The sequence below is a fragment of the Cygnus olor genome, chromosome 1 (assembly GCF_009769625.2).
Source record: "Cygnus olor isolate bCygOlo1 chromosome 1, bCygOlo1.pri.v2, whole genome shotgun sequence".
Lineage (NCBI taxonomy): Eukaryota > Metazoa > Chordata > Aves > Anseriformes > Anatidae > Cygnus > Cygnus olor.
Genome location: NC_049169.1, coordinates 39023145 through 39039241, shown reverse-complemented (window position 1 = coordinate 39039241; position 16097 = coordinate 39023145). Strand labels below are relative to the sequence as shown.

Here is a 16097-nt window from a genome sequence, read left to right as displayed (position 1 = left end):
AAAGCATGTTTCATAATAGGCTAGATGCTTACACATTTCCTTTAATCAGCTGTAGAGGTACTCATGCAAATGCAGGTGCTAGTTTTTTTCCCACAAGAGCTGTGGTGCATCATTTACAGAGTCTCAACCACTCCTCAGGAACCTAAATTTTCTTTTAAGCTTGGGTCATTGTAACTAGGGTCACTGCTAAATCCAGGTCTCATGAAAGCACAATACTTTTCACTTTTGGTTAGTCACCATCACTTCAAAACAGCATTCCTCTTTTGATGTTGTGCTTGATCAGCTAGTTTTTGCAGCAGTTTTTCCCCTCAGTGAATGTAGTAGATAGCGTAACTAAGCTTTTTGAAGGATTCTGCATTTTACAGTCAGCCTTCAGGGATGCTAAATTTAAGAGTAAGGAAACAGTAATTAAAAGCGATTAGGACAAGAAGCATTGATACTATGAAATATGGACTCAATTGTCCTTGACACAGGCAGAATGAGGCAGCAGGTTTTGGTTTTGATTATTGCTTTACTTGCGATTTTAATAAACATGAGCCAGTATTCAAACTTTTAATATCCTGCTGCTTAGCTATTTCCAAAAAGCAATCCAGCTCTTTTAAGCAGTCCTTGTTTAAAAATTTTAATTTGTTTGGCTCTGTCCTGCCTAGAGAAGTTGTAGCCTCTCGGTAACTCTTTTATAAGTTCATTTCCAGAATCACAAGCAATCATTTTTTTCAACTAAGTGTTTCCGCATGTGCCAAAGTGTCAGGCTGACAGCTTTCCTGCACCGTTTTATCTGGTTCCCACAGTAAGTATGAGAGACAAACACAGGAATGTGTCTAGTGCTGACTATGCCCATCAAGGATACAATGATACTTACAGCTCTTCCAGGAAGCGGAGATTGTGCACGGGGTTTGAGGGCAGCTTAGTAATGTTGTTCATACTGAGATCACTGTAGGGGAAAACAGACAGAGACTTAGTATGGCATGCCACAACTGTGGTATCCAGCTGTTCATTCCACACATTTTTAAGTACTACGTTAACAAAATTAGTTCCTCTGCCAGGATTGATGAATCATTATCTAGTTAGCACTTTAAACATTCTACTTTCCTATGAAAATAGCTTTGTCAAACCAACACAGGCCATAGCATGTTTCTTGTTTCCAAAGACTTTGGAATGTTTTATCATGCTCTATAAATCAAGCTGGAATATTAAACAGCCTTGTTAGCCTACATAATTTTAATAAACCGCTGTACTGTACTAAAATTTATTTGGAGCAGTAAAGGAAAACTACTACGGTTTTCGTTGTTGTTATAGCATTGTAGCACACTGTTGGTATACTAAAGTAGACAAGCAAAAGTGTACAGATACAAACTACATGCATAATTTTTACATTTAATGAATATGGAAAAATTTTGCTTTTGCTGTACAACCTACTGGTTCTATTGGTTTTCCTTGTGTTACTTTAGGTACCTTAGGTGTCCCCAAAACCCAACTCACTTGAGCTAAAGAAAGGACATATTTTCAAATAATAAACATCCCCTTTCTAGAGTGCTCTTTTTTTGCAGGTTCTCAAATTGCATTAAATAAGTGAAATGAACCATAAAACAAGGGTGTAATGTGATCCTGCTCTGTAGCACACTTCCTGGTGGGGTTCCACAGTAGTTCCTGGCACAGGAAACAACCAGCCATAGCAGCTCTGTCAGAGCTCATTCAGGCTATGTCTTAGACTAAATTTCATATAATACCTTTTTATTCCTAAGGTGTTTCTTCATTGTTTTCCATTGTCTTCCCCAAGCCCCATACTATCATTACAATTGACTTGCATTAAGAATAAAAACTGTAAACAGGCTGCATAACAAAATTCTACCTGGAAGATACGACTTACACAACTATGTCAAAATTATTGTAGACACTGTTAAAAATATTAGAGAACTTCATGTTTTATGCAAATGTTATGTGATCATTTAAAACAATCTATTCAAATATGTATTTGTAGCAGCACTTATAGATTCTAGCTACTTTGGGTAGGAGTTGGATAACTTTATTTTTTCCAGCTGTTGAGAGCTCACAAGGTAAAGAAGTTATCTATACTTTGGTGGGTAGGGGTCCTATTCGTATTCCATCCAGTTCTTATTACTCACAGTCTGTTTCATATTACAGAATATATGTTTTTAGTCAGCATTGTTAATTTTGATGTTTGATCTTTTGCTGGATTTTAAAACGTGCAATTTAAAAACATACTTCACGTAGAGATTTTGAAATAAAGGAAATGTGTTAATACTTCACGACAATTATCAAATCACTATTGGGTGAAGATCTTTGCATCCACTTCAAAATCAAGGTATAATTTCAGAACTGTGAACTTATTAAATTCATTCTTTACTGTAATACTTTATCACCTAATTCTTTCATACAGCTTAGCAGGTTATTACCCTTTCACTTTGATAAAGGCTCAAAGGATTTATTCTGGCAAAGGAACAAATACATGGATTTACTTGGCAAGAGAAAAAACTCACCCAGGTAGTGAATCATATACTACTGAATATGAAGATAAAAATGATATTTTAACATCGTTTGATTGTGAAATTTTCAACATATATCTTAATGGGTTTTTGTAAACACATTAAATCACATTTTAGGCTTAAAAAGCCATAGTTGGTTGAAGGTGGGAGTGATTCTTCTTCAGATAGACACGGATTTAGGGCACTCTATAAAAACAGCATTAATCAGTGCTCTGGCTGACCAGGGAGAAACTGAAGCCTATTTTATACTATATTAGTTTCCAGTAGTAGTAGACAGGACTTGTTTGTTATCCAGGAACTCCATGTCTCCCAGCTCCTGACCCATATCCGATGATACCTGTCATAAGCGATCTACAGACCAGGCTCTCTCTATTATCTTAAGATGATCAGAAAGAAGAGAAGGCCACTTTGATTACATGCTTTGATGCACAATGAGAAAATCAACATTAAATGTTTTTCTTAAAAACATCTTTAGAACTCAGAGGCAGATTTACCAACAGTGAATTCCAGTGTCCTAGTCTCCTTTTCAGATTCCACTTACATGGTGAAGTATGTGTTCTTCATCATATGATGGAGGACAACCTTTTCTTTTTCCCAGTCTACACTGCCAGTAGTTGCTAGCTCTTTTAAAACCTACTAGTTAAATAATCCCATTTTGCTAAATAGGTTCCTTTTTTTTTTCCATATTATTATTTTCTTGAAACATAAAATACAAAGATATTCTTGTGGAACAGGATAACTATATGTTACCTATACATACTGTTTTTATTTTTAACAACTTTCTCATAAACAGAACTTATTTCCCGATTTGTTCAGTAACATCTTTCCAAGCTAGTTTTTAACACAGTGGTAACTAATATACTGACTATTGTAGTCTATGTTGGCAATGTGTTGTTGTGGTTTAAGAATCTAAGGAAGACTGCTGTAGGGAGAAGTAATATCTTTTAATTAGGCTAACAGATACATCTGGAAAACTGAGAAACTTTCAGACACAAAAATCAAAAAGCTCTCCTTTTCCCAGCTGTACCAGTTGGCTGATTAGATAACTCTTTCTTCCTAAAAACCTTACATTGCTTGCACTGGCAAAGCAGTTCGTCTGCACTTATAGTTCTTAGTTTCAGAGTACTCTTGTGGGTCAGAATCACCATGGATGCATTTCATCCAATTTTTGTTCACGGAAGGAACTGAGGGACTTAGGAGAGAAGTCTCATGACCCAGAGCTACTTCTGGAGTGATGTACAGAGAAGCAAGACAAACAAAAAGAGTTGATGCAATGCAGTCAGTCAGTGGATCTCATGTGAGCAATGCTGCCAAAGTTGGGCTGCTGAGCAGAAATTCTTCATAGTTCTCCAGAGACAAATAAAGGAGGCTCTCAGCAAACTTGGCAGCCTTTTTACCATATTGCCAAGAAGACATAGCTAGGACGAGATTTATGTCCATTAGCTAGATCAAGCACAGCTAACAGCCAGAAAGAGCAAGCTGGTAATTGTAGGCTTACATATTATTACTACGAAAAACTGTAACAATTGTGATTGATATGTCTTACGTCCTGCACCTGCAATGGTGTATTTCCAAAAAGTGCATCAAACAGGTCTTCTGATTTCTCCTTTCAGTGCTAGCCTGTCAAAATCAGTCATTTGCTTGCACTAAAAAAGAGAAGGGGATGAAAGGTGGCTTGCACATCAGGATTTGTAGCGTAATGTTGAAAAAATATTAAAATCAAGGTCTTCAACTATCCCCAGAGGAACTACTCGGTTTTTATATCAGATCCATTCTCCAGTTTTCCTTGTGTGCGTGTACATGTGTACTCAGCAAAATCAAAACCGCTGAAACTGCAATTGTTTCTGTCCAACTCGGTGGAGTCTTACAGGCTACAGTGATGAAAAGCTTACAATTATTAGAATACTGAAAAATCTTTAATAAGTTGATGTAACACAACTTTCCTATATTCCACCGCTAAAGCACCCGCAAGTCCCATTATGTCAGTAGGACCTGCATCATAAGAGTACATTCTGAGTTCTAAATGCCCCTATTGTAAACAGCAATAACATCAGATCCTCACCTATGAAAATTAACCTCCCACGAGCTAAGAACTGTGCTGGAAAGGTGATAGGTTATTTTGAACAGTCAAATGAACACATCATCTCTTCTCCAAGCAGCACTCCTGCAGCCTATTTCCAACTGCTGATCATAAATCAACATACCAGCAAATGATACTTTTATCTTGTCAGAAGATAAAAAGATTTGCTTCAAGTGACTGCTTTGGCAACATGGCTCACTATAATGGTATCTTAATTATACTCTGTGCCAATCAATCACCAAGCTGTGTCTCTGATGACTTGAGAAAGGATCCTACCTGTGATGAAATTGTAAAGTACTTCTTGGCAAATTATCTTTTGAAGGAAGGAGAATATTGCAAACTGCACCATACAACTATTCATTTTTTTTTTCTTGGTGACTATACAGAAAAATTCTGAGCATTTGCAAAACAGAATCCAGAAAGGTAAATACAACAGGTCTTCCTCTCCCACTTCCACTTTTGTTATCCGTGCATACACATGCTGAAAAAAATATCCAGTTACCATCTTAAAGGTAAGTAGTTCACCATAAGTTCCCAAAAGCCAGTAAAATAAGTTAAATGAACGAGTTCTTACATATAATGGACGAGTCTGGAGGCCAAGTTACTAACCTGTTATTAGCTGTTATACAAGAGATGTTTCAGTGACTATTCATCTTGGAATCTGTTTTCCACATTGTTCTTATGTCCGTTAAAGGAGAACAAAAATCTGTCTTGGCAAATATACAAGGCTTCTACAGTTCATCTATTACTAGGTTATACTTCTATTATACTAAATATTACAAACGTTTTCTACCATCACAGAGCTAATACAATAATCCAGTATTAATTAACAGTTGGAACCTAATTTTAGAAACTGATCGTGCCTCACTATAGGATCGTTAGTTATGCTTTCTCTAGGCCTGCCTTGGTCCCAACAAGAATGTATTAATAATTATTTTTATGGCAGCCTTTTGAAAGACAAAGCACTAACATGAAAACACTGGCAACAGACTGAATGCACGATGTTCTTACAAGCTGGGAACAGCTCCTACACTAAGGCCATTTCCTTAATCCATTTACAACAAAACTGGACATTATCTTACATGTAGTAATACATATAATGAAAGGGGTGAGAATTGCTACTTGCTGTTCCCTTGCTATCTTCTAACACAGCACTCTCACTCTTACTGTTGGCAGGACACTTGACTAGCTCCCCTGGTTGATGGAGGAATGTGCTAGCTATTAAGCGCCTGCCGTCTACTACCGCAATTGCTTCACTATGGATATTAAAAATAACTTCATCTGCTACAGCGACTTAAAGGAGATAAATCTATTTGCCAACACTGTAGTAGTTGTTCCTATTTCTTACAAATAAATTCCTGTAGCACATCTTCATTCAAGGGTCTCCATAAATAATAGAAGAATAATTACCATTGTTTTACAGAAGGGGAAACCAAGACACCTAATGGTGAAGAGACATGCTCACAGTCCATCAGCAGGTTATATATATGCCATGCAGGAACACTGATGGCTTGTCCAGTGCCCTTTCCATTAGATCACAGTCTGTCCTGCAGCATTCACACTGCTGTCTTCCCAACAGTGGTGCATAAGCTGTCAACAGCTTCACAAAACAGCTACACCCAACTAGGAGCATATTTTCATTCCAACAGTCCTCGATTATATTATCTTTCAAAACCGATATACAAATTGGTAGGCACATGCTTCCATGTTTTAATCAGCCATGCAGAGATGCACAGGGCAGAGCAAGAAGCATTGGAAGCACTTCCTGGACAATTAAACTCACAGCACTCTCACAGCTAGCTGCGAGCTGCATCTGTGGTTCTTGAAGGACTCCATGGTAAAACTATGATTAAGATGTGAATTTGCACTAAGTGATTCGCATTTCAAGCAGTAAATTTTTTTATTTGGAAAAATCTTCCGGAAAAAGAAGTGGTAGATATGCTGGAAGAAGCAGTAAAGAGGGAGAGCTTATTACAGGCATCCATGTAGCAGGCAACCGCCCCATCAATGTATTCACAGTCGACAACAAATGACAATAATGTGCGTATTTTGTATGCACATTAATCATGACCAATGCTAAGTTAAATATTTTAAAATGTCATTATCCCACGAAGTATGACTCATAATTGCAAACTTATCAGCAACTGATCCCATCTATACATTAATATGGAGATGATGCAAGCTAAAACAAGGTTGCTTGCTACTCAGTTTTTACAGAAAATTTTGTTACTTCACTTTGAAGTTTGCTCTTTCCAGAGACCCAACACTTTTGTATTAAAAACACACCCTGGAAAAAGCAAATGAGGTTGTGGGTCACATAAGAAGAGGACCCTGTAGTGTAAGTATGTGTGTCAGCCCCTCTCCAAGAGCTTTATGCTAGCTTGGCGCTAGTAGCCCTACTCCCGCCCCGTACTTCCCTTCCCTTCCTTCCACACACCAGTGGTGAGACTTGCAGCACTGCATTTGGCTTACAGAAGATATAAGCTCTGCAACTGTAAATAGCTATCTACTGGAAGGATCTGCTGCCTCAAACTTAAGTGATCAGCCAGGTCAGGAGGGCTCCATCTACACTTCTCTGCTGTTGCCTATTGGCATGGAAACCTGTTGGGTGAGCACTAAATAATGGATCCAGGCAAACCACGGCTGCTAGGCCATGGCTGGATTCATCACAATCTAACAAAATGCTGTGGTCAAAATTGAACTTCCTCATACCTGTCACTGGGTTGCTCGAATGTCTCGGACAGCAAATCTGGTTTATTATGGAAGTAGCTCTGTATCACAGTCATTTTAAACAACACGCATTATTCCTGAACATGGTAGGCAATTTTGTCATATAAACAGCCATCAAAGGCTTGCTTAGATCTAGACTGCAGAACATTTGTAAAGCAAACAGTACGTGCATGATTAATCTTTTCAGGAAACAATTTTGCCATTCAGTTTATCCAAGACTCCAGCAGAGGGAGCAGGGCAGAGCAACCAATTAGGGTCAAAAAAGAAAGTAAAGATCAAAGATCAGATGAAACACACACAGTGCTGAATAATCTGACAAGTACCTGACAATTTTATTTTAGGTACAAAGATTCCTGTGCTCTGCTTCTCTTGTATAATCAAATTCACAGTGCTCCCTGGATGGAATTATCCATTACTTTCAAAGCTGATTCATGGCTGTTCACTTGGCATTGAAGACTCAGTTGGGTAAGGTAATAATTACCAGGAGTAAGTTACAAGAACATTCCAACGTGTCAATCATTTACTGTACTTAACTCACATAATTTACAGCTTAAATATCTAAAGGAATATTTTATAACATGGGAGCTAGCAGGAGCAATTAAAAGGGCACTGAATGGAATTCCTCCTTCTCATGCCCACAGATTGCCTTAGCGTGTTTTTGCTTTATGAGTTATTACTTGTGTCTGCTGTGCTAATTCAAATAGATTATATGAGAACTGCAGACACTATTTATCTGTTCAAATACTGAAGACAACACACAACAGGAAAACCTATCAGCTTTATTGCAATTTATGAAGAAGACTACTAGAATGTTTGTTCTGTTCTTTATCATTACCTGTTTGTTATCAGGTACTGTTTATCTCACTTTGGATGTAGGACAGTGAGGTTAACTTCAGAAAAGTTATTGTGTTAGAAGGTGACAAAGTTAGGAAAAAAACATCTCGATGTCTCCAAGTTTCAGAATATTTCCTGCAACTCCAGGTTTTCTTTATTTTACTACGATTTGATATAAAAATGACAAAAATTTAGGAAAACCTTTTATTTTTTTGATGAAGTGGCACATTCATCCATTTTAGAAAATGTAGGCCCAGTCTCCTTTTACTTCTAGGTTTATAATTTCATCACTCAATACAATGAAGCTGTTCTATAAAGCACAGACAAAGACTCAAAATATAGGTCCAAAGCCATCAAGGAAAACTTTCCTAGATTATTGCGGGCCACACAGCCAACTGGACTCACTACCCAAATGGAGGGTATGCACGGCATAGACTATATAATACACAAATCAGTTTTAATACTCATTTTTGCCAAAATATCCAGTATTACTTCGGTGAGGCTGCTGAGGGTGGAAATGAATCACAATTAAGCCTGTATGTCCATAATTGCCTCAGCTCAATTCCATAGCACAGATTTGAAGACTTCAAAAGTAAACAGCTTTGACAGCATCTACTGCAAGCCCATTCCGACTGTGATGATGTAAGTCTGCGCATCCGGCAATCTGTGCACCTGCATTTAGAGCAGGAAACAAATGCTACGTTGCACAGTGCGGAGAGCCCCTTGGTGCAGATGAGTGAGCTAGGTCCAGACCTGGGAGCTACGTTACCACGCTAGGTGCTCTCAGAATGGCTAATTATCCCTGCTAGAGCAGCATGCTGCTACAACTGTACTAATTTCACAATGCAGGGTCTCTGCTGCGTGGTGAGCAGCTGTCTTAGATATAAAGCTGGTATTTCTAAACTGGTTCATTGCAATGTGTAGACATGCACTAGATTGGGTGAAATTCTGGCTTGGTAAAAGAAATGGCAAAAACTTCACTTAGCAAAGCCAAGAGTCCACCTCTTTGGTCATAACTAGCTTCTCATCTCAGAGTTTTCAGTAAAACTCTGGTTAGCTTCTTCACTATTCCTATTCTGTATGGTTCCCATTTTCTTATGCACTGGTGGTACATGATTGGGTTTGTTTTAACACAGCACTGTCACTTCTGCTTTTATTCTACTTTACCTGTACCTTGTCTTGTTGAAGAGTAATCTGAGTTTCACCAGAGAAAATGATGCTGTGCTGTATAACAACTACTAGAGCTCTACTCTGAATTATTTCACTGTATTTGTGTTGTTGCATAGCTGAAATAATTTTTTACAGAATCTTATCTTTATTGCACAGACAATGCAATGCAGCACACATGGTTTCAGCCAACTTTGCCACTGAACGAATTGCTCCTGATCCCTCCCACCCCAGCACCATCCATTCCTTTTAAGGATGCTGTTGGACCAAGGTTGGCAACTGATCTGGATTAAAACAATTCCAGCAGGAAAATAAAAACTGGATTTAATCCAAATCACTTTCGTGAGCTGGTTGATTGCATCGCTGTTTATGCCACCACAAGCAAAAGAGTAGAGGAGAAATGAATAAGGAAAGTGAAGCAGAACTATTTTTTTTGTTCTTGTTTTTGTTTCATTTGGCCATGTTTGTTTAGAGCAGTTCAGGGTGATCTTACCTAGGATGCAAATATTCTCATTCTTCTTCAGATATACAAAGTTGTGGATTTTTTTTTTACACACATATTTGCCCTTTATGTCTAACAAACCTAGTTTGCTGAAATACAATAGGGCCTCCGCATCTGCCAGCTTCTGGCTGGCTGACAGCCTCTTACAACACCTCCTGTGGAGCTCAGTGGAATGACAGAGCTGTCAGATTTTTCTCTGACAGACTGAATACCAAAACTTCTGCAATAGTAAGTGCCAGCAACTATTTATAGCTTGATTCTTACAAAGATAATGCACTTAAAAACAGTGCATTTCTCCAGCAAGTCACATTTTCTTTGCCTGAGGTGTTCAAAATTCACTCATCATGGGCTAGTATAAAATAGTCTGAATTTACAGAGACATCAAATCCTTAATCCTATACTGACATTATGTGTACCTGCTCCACTCACATTTTGTTTGCTTGTAACCGAACAGCTGCCCTTCAAATCAGCAGAGCACTGAAATACGTGGGCTAGCTGTAAGGAACTCAGGGCAAGGAGCAGGGCTGAGCACGCACTAACGTACAATGCCAAGGAGAAATCTCCAGTAGAGACTTCACATGTGTTGGATAGGGCTGCCATGTGTTTTTCACGTGGCTATACCAGCACAAGCTTCAGGGAAAACGGCTGTACTCCTTCTTGTATGAAAGTGCCTTCTCTTTGGACAATTTATTTCCGTTTCCAATAAATTCCTGGAATCAGAGCTGTAGAATTAACACATGCAGGCAAAATACATCAGGACTATTTCCACTGAGATCAGCTGGGCTAACACTTGGTATGAGTAGAACTAGCAGACTCCAATCTAGACTAAATGATCACAGCTTCCTTCCTTTTATTTGCAGTGTTTACATAATCTGCTGTTTCGCCATCTCATTTTGAGGCCAGTGACCCACCACATCTTGTCATTGCTACAATGATCAACTGAAAATCTCTTCAGGGCAAGTCATCAATTGGTACTGTTCAGGCACATCTGCTGCTATGTCTTAGTTTCAGGTTTGAAATACCAGTTCTGGGTCTTCTTGGAGATAAAAACAGAGCAATACTGTAAAACACCAGTAGCCAACCCAAAACTTTAACAAATGTAAACTAGCAACGGTTTACTAGCAACAGTTGGCAATAGAGCCAACCCTATTGCACCTGTGTGCATACATGCAATGTGTGTTCCCTTCACTGCACCTGTCTCTTCTGCTTTTTTTTTTTTTGCACATGAAATTAACTTTCCAAGATTCTTTTCTTTAGCTTTTCCAAATGCCATAAAAATGCTGGAAAGAATCGGTCATCCTATTATTTACATGTCTTACAACTTTTAACACAGCAAGTCAATGTCAGCACTGGAGCAGCGCCTGAGGGTGAACACCTGGCTCCACTGAGGTTGGCAGCAAAACTCCCAGTGACTCCCACGGGAGCAGGACATGTCCCACGCCCGCGGTGCCTAATGCCAGCTTCTACCCAATAGGCAGTATTTCACAGTCGTGAAATCATGCAACAACAAATCACTTTGCCTGGAGCAGTGAATGTAATACCTACCGCTGGCTTCACCAGGAGGATTTCTACCTATTTTTTTCCAGCTCTTATTTTATTGTTTCTGAAATCTGTTGAGTTAAAGACAGAATGGCTGTTGGTTTGGGTCACTAAGGAGAGGAAGGTGGCATATTTGCTATAGACAGAATCATGATTATACTTTTTTTTTTTTTCAAGTGAGGAGGTTCAAAAATAAGGATGTGGTTTATCTCAGTTTATTTTACTTGCCTATTCTTCACTGTTAAAGCCTTTATTTCTTTTCTGTTTTGTTGTAATGTTCTGTTTTTGTTGTAATGGCTGCCTCAGTTGTTTGGGTACATGTTTTTAATTCCTGGTGTTCTCTTTCCAAAGCAATTTGCTCATTCTGCTTGTTTTTCCCTTCCTCCTCCTCACAAGCCTTCGCTCAATTTTTGCCTCACATAAGGTTCAGCTTTCCCGTCGGCTCCATCAGGAAAACAGAAGGTCTACTCACAATCATCTATATTGCTATAGGTCTTTCTGGGTGAAGATGAACCAGTATTTTGGAACGATTTGGATCACAGCACTTTCACGTACTTGCAGCAGGTTGAAGAAGATGGCACTGCATGGCTCCACACGCATTAATATTGCTGCAATTAAAAGGACCGCGGGCTCTGGTGGGTTCTGCCAGTTTTTTACTTGTGAAGCTTTACCAAGATCTTCACAATTTTCACCTTGATTCCTACAGATCCGGCACAGCACGTGAAAAAAATGAGGACTTCAAGCCATCCTGATCCTAAGTTAAAACCACTTTAACAAAAACACGATAGTCTAAGGTCTCTTTTTTTCTAACGTAATCCCATAATGGACATCTTTAATAAAGGCATGTGGTTTGAAAATGAGCTTTTAAATAACCAGTGAAAAGAAAGGACAGAGAAACAGGTTTTAAAATGTCTGTGGAAAAAAAAAAGACAGGACATTATTTTAAATAATTAAACTGAACACTCAGGTGATTTGTCTTGTCACATGTATAATGTATGAGGTTACTTTTATTTAAAAGCCAGTGCTAAAGAAGGAAATGGTCGCATCATTAGCAAATGCTATAGGGCAGAGAGTCTTTTCTGGGCAATTTTTCAATTCAATAAAATTTTCAAACTTGTATTTCGCGATTTCCAGCTCACATATTAAAAATCTATTAGCAGAAAGCCTATTGAAAAGCTGACCATGAGCACAAGAGACTTTTTCTGGAAACACTTCTATTCAGTTCTCATGGCTGAACAAAAGCAGATTGGCACATTCGGTTATATATAAACGCCCTTGAAAGGGACCTCCCCCCCCTTTCCCATAGCCACGCGTTTCAGGGCTCTATATGCTGAAGGAAGCCAGTGAAAGGTTTGAAGGGGTGGGGAGACCAAGGGCTTCCACCGAGATCCTTCAAAGTCCTCGTCTTCTATAGTGGGAGGATTTCCCTCTAAATCCCTTTCAATAGCATATTGATGGCTTTGAAAGCTTAAATGGCATTTGTCAACCATCAGTAAATCTTGAAAACTGTTTCTGCAAATAGCCCAACTCCGAGTCTCAGCTTTTCCCATTAATCTGTACGTAAGGCCACTGAAGACTTTTTCAGAGCCTAGATAATGCCTGGATTAAAAGGTCCATTCAGAAGGGAAAACTTTAGCATTCACCTTGTGTACATAGCCATTTCACCAGTGGTATTCATGGGTTGTTATTTCAACTCTGCATTTGTCCTGCAAACAAGACATTTTGCCACAAAGACTTGGTAGAGACATTCTTTAGTGAATTACTGAAACCTAGCCCCTCTATTTGTCATGGCTTGTTATTTTTCAAGTGTAATCAGTTCAAATAGGAACCCCAGACTGACAACTTCACAATTACATTACTATTTTAAGAGTGGACGGTATGTTTCTTCCAATTCAACAATGAAACTGATTAAAGCACAACCTGATTGCTTCATCTAATGAAACAGTATAAAATTTCCCTTAATCAGATGTCAGGAGACTTTTTGTTTGTTTTATATTAAAAGTAAAGATAAGAACTTCATAATAATCATAGTTCAACATTTTTACTTCATAGTATTTTATAAAAATCATACATTTATGAGGTTTAATAATTTATGTTACACACCGCCTCATGTTCATATTTTATAGTAATACCATATTGATTTAGCTTTCTCTAAACAAACCAAACAGACTTTAAGCTCTCACATTCTATGCTCCTCTCACACACACATACACACGCACTTTTATTTAAGCTGTTCTTATGTCCTGTTAAGGTCTATGTTACCTCCTGTCTGACATTTTGCATTTTGCATCCAATAAGTAACACCATTTTGAAGGGTACAAAGCATTGTTATCATCATTACTATTATTATTATTAAAATAGCCAGGTCAAAATGTTTTTGCATCATAGAAAAGAAGAAAAACAGAATGAGATCATGCACTGGAGAGTCCAGGCAAAATTTGAAGAGGTGCCAGTGATGCAATGCTAGGCAAAAAGGAAAACAGATCCCTGTCAATTTTTCCCTGATCCAGATAGATCTCAGTGTTTGAACAGATAGACCTTTTCACCATAGTGGATGATTTACTATGAATGACAAGAACACCCAAACTGGGGATCAGTGAAATTCATTGGACATCCCTCACAAGGATACACACAGATAACCCGTTCCTACAGGAACTGTCGAAAGGGAAAATCTTAGTCAAGTATTTATATGTGTAAAATTACATCAACTATGCATGAAGGCCACACCTTGCACCTGCTTCTTTTGTCTACCTTACAATCAACTCTTGTGGACATGTGCCTCTCCATTTTTTGCTATCAACTGAAAAGACTTTGTACTTTAATCAGAGGAACCATGCCACTGATTAAATGTAAACTAGGCCCGATTTTTTATCTCTGGGTCACATCTTGAGATGCATTAGGGTATCCCCTGTCTTCCAAGCAACTCTCCCCACAGTAGGGGGTGCCTCCTGTAAAGGCCATCTCATATTTATCCCAGGGGGACATGTGAGATAGCCTATAGTACCTTAAATGGCATGAGAAAGGTATGTGAGAACATCTAAATGAAGCTCCTGCTTCCTGCTGCATTAAAGAACAGAAACTCAATTTAGTTGGCTAAGCATAGGCATCTAGAGTCATCTGAAATATCCTTGGTTACCTGAGACATCTACACGAGCCTGGCACATTATCATCTATGACAAGACCCTCTCTTCTGAAGAGACATCTGAAGCCCAGGCAGGATACACAAAGGCAATTCAAGTGCAATAGCTACCTATGCTTAGGCAATTGTGTTGAGCTCTGAGACTGGCATTCAGCTCTAACAACCCTAAGTTAGCTGTCCACATGTGAAACGGCTTCTGAGCTCTTAGCATAGTCAGCTAAATCTAGAGAGATTGATCTCATCTTCAGGTAAGTGACTTTGATCAGTGCTCTCCAAAGCTCTCCAGTGCTCCTCCGCTCACCACTGGGACAGTGGAGACACTTTGCTTACTCTGGACATCTGCATTTAGATCCACATGTCAATCTGGAGCTGAATACCAGCTCAGTCAACTTCAGGAACACCTGAATTACAAGATAAAATGTGTACATAGAATTCAGAGTAGTGGTGGTGTAAAGGAATTAGATGATTCCTTCTCTGCACTGATATAACAGATTTATGATCTCTGAAGCACGCTGTCATGGCCTGGGTAGTTTTACTCAGCCTTCCTTTTAATTAAAAAAAAAAAAAAAGTTTCTTTTATGCAGGAAAGTGAAAATTTATCTTTTTTGTCAGTATATTTTAAAACTTGTGATTTGATTGTTGGTCTTTGTTTTATAAAAATATAAACAGGCAAGGTCTACTACAAATAAAAAACACTTTTAAAGGATGATTTAATAAAAATTAGTAAAACCCTACCAGAAGTGAGTGGAAGTTAGTCTGTAACAACACTTCATGACTTTTGAAATCTTTCTTCTCTGTAACTCAGGGTATGTTCCATGAGAGTAGAGCTTAGGGAGCCTAGCTTCATGCAGGTTTCTGTCTTGCAGTTGCATTCCCTTAGGTTCAATGAGATGGAGCAGGTTTGTCTCCCATGCAGATTCTTAGGTGTCTTTAGATAAAATGCATCCTTTTGGTATGGCTAGTACTCAGGTAAGGTTAGACACGGCGTTTTGCTGATGCTTTCCAGATGGTTAGGAACACAGGCAGAGCTCACACATTTTTCTAAAAAATTCTGTGTAGATGTTACTTCAAATGAATGTTGAATCTTTTGGGACTGGAAATGCGTGATATCACAGGAGAGCGAAGTATTCCTTGTAAAACTTTTTCTGCACCATTATGAGAGTTAGATTTCCAGATTACCACAAGAAAGTTATTTTTTAAAAAAAGTTAGCCTTGTAATGAACAGAACATTATGGAAGAAGGACAACTTTTAGAATTAGGGTCAGTGTTTTCCTCCCATAGGAGTCACAAATCCTCTTATCTCCTCACAATTTTGATTCTGAAAAACCCTAAGGATTTAAGAAACTAAATTCTGTGTAGCTCAGAAAGGGGGACAAAAGCAACCTCATCCTTCCCCAGGTTTGTGAATAAAGCAGGGATCTGCACTCTAGCTCACATCCTACAGAAAATGTGATGTAATTGAAAGGTCTCAGACACAATTGCTATCTTTTCCTCCTGGGAGTGTCAGGGGAGCAACTTTTGCCCACAGATAACCAAGAATGATGTGTACTGGCAAGGGCTGGAGGGGCAGTGGGGTTGAGAAAGAATTTTCAGAGCATG

At 38.6% G+C, this 16097-nt stretch overlaps 1 protein-coding gene across 2 annotated transcripts in view; it reads right to left on the bottom strand.

Annotated features, from left to right (window-relative positions):
- The window catches only part of LGR5 (leucine rich repeat containing G protein-coupled receptor 5), a 91198-nt gene that overhangs the window by 53585 nt on the left and 21516 nt on the right, over nucleotides 1–16097 (bottom strand). Inside the window, exons 1-2 of one of the 2 annotated variants that reach the window (XM_040553337.1) lie at nucleotides 5197–5243; nucleotides 863–934 (exon numbers count right to left, since the gene is read on the bottom strand). In XM_040553337.1, the coding sequence (XP_040409271.1) occupies nucleotides 863–924 (62 nt within the window). In that variant the 5' untranslated portion in view covers nucleotides 925–934; nucleotides 5197–5243. Of the gene's footprint in view, nucleotides 1–862; nucleotides 935–5196; nucleotides 5244–16097 lie in introns of those variants that run through there. The other variant, XM_040553328.1, reaches the window with a different exon arrangement.